This window comes from Egretta garzetta, unplaced genomic scaffold (assembly GCF_000687185.1).
Source record: "Egretta garzetta isolate BGI_Z169 unplaced genomic scaffold, ASM68718v1 scaffold371, whole genome shotgun sequence".
NCBI classification, from domain to species: domain Eukaryota; kingdom Metazoa; phylum Chordata; class Aves; order Pelecaniformes; family Ardeidae; genus Egretta; species Egretta garzetta.
The window spans coordinates 1,130,060-1,130,301 of record NW_009258616.1 but is presented as its reverse complement, the minus strand read 5'-3'; the positions used below and the strand labels follow the sequence as shown (position 1 = coordinate 1,130,301).

At 61.6% G+C, this 242-nt stretch overlaps 1 protein-coding gene across 1 annotated transcript in view; it reads right to left on the bottom strand.

Moving 5' to 3' along the window:
- Nucleotides 1-169, bottom strand: part of DUSP6 (dual specificity phosphatase 6) — a 3,064-nt gene extending 2,895 nt beyond the window's left edge. Inside the window, exon 1 of the mRNA XM_035903520.1 lies at nucleotides 4-169. Within this exon, the coding sequence (XP_035759413.1) occupies nucleotides 4-107 (104 nt within the window). The 5' untranslated portion in view covers nucleotides 108-169. The remainder of the gene's footprint in view (nucleotides 1-3) is intronic.
- Between the last annotated feature and the right edge of the window lie 73 nt (nucleotides 170-242).

The following is a 242-nucleotide window of genomic DNA, read 5'->3' as shown; positions in this document are numbered from 1 at the left end:
AGCAGCAGCCGGTCGTTGCCCATCTCCAGCTGCTCGTTCAGCCACGCCACGGATTTACTAATCGCCATTTCCGACGCGAAAGGGATGGGTCTGAACGTATCTAGCATGAGGAAGGACGGGGGGAGCGGAGCGTCCTCTGGAAGCGCCCCTCTCTCTCACAGAGGCATGCGGCTGGCTCGGCGGGCGGGCTGCACCCCTCCAACTCCGCACAACTTATCTCCCTCCGCCCCAGGAAAATGAAT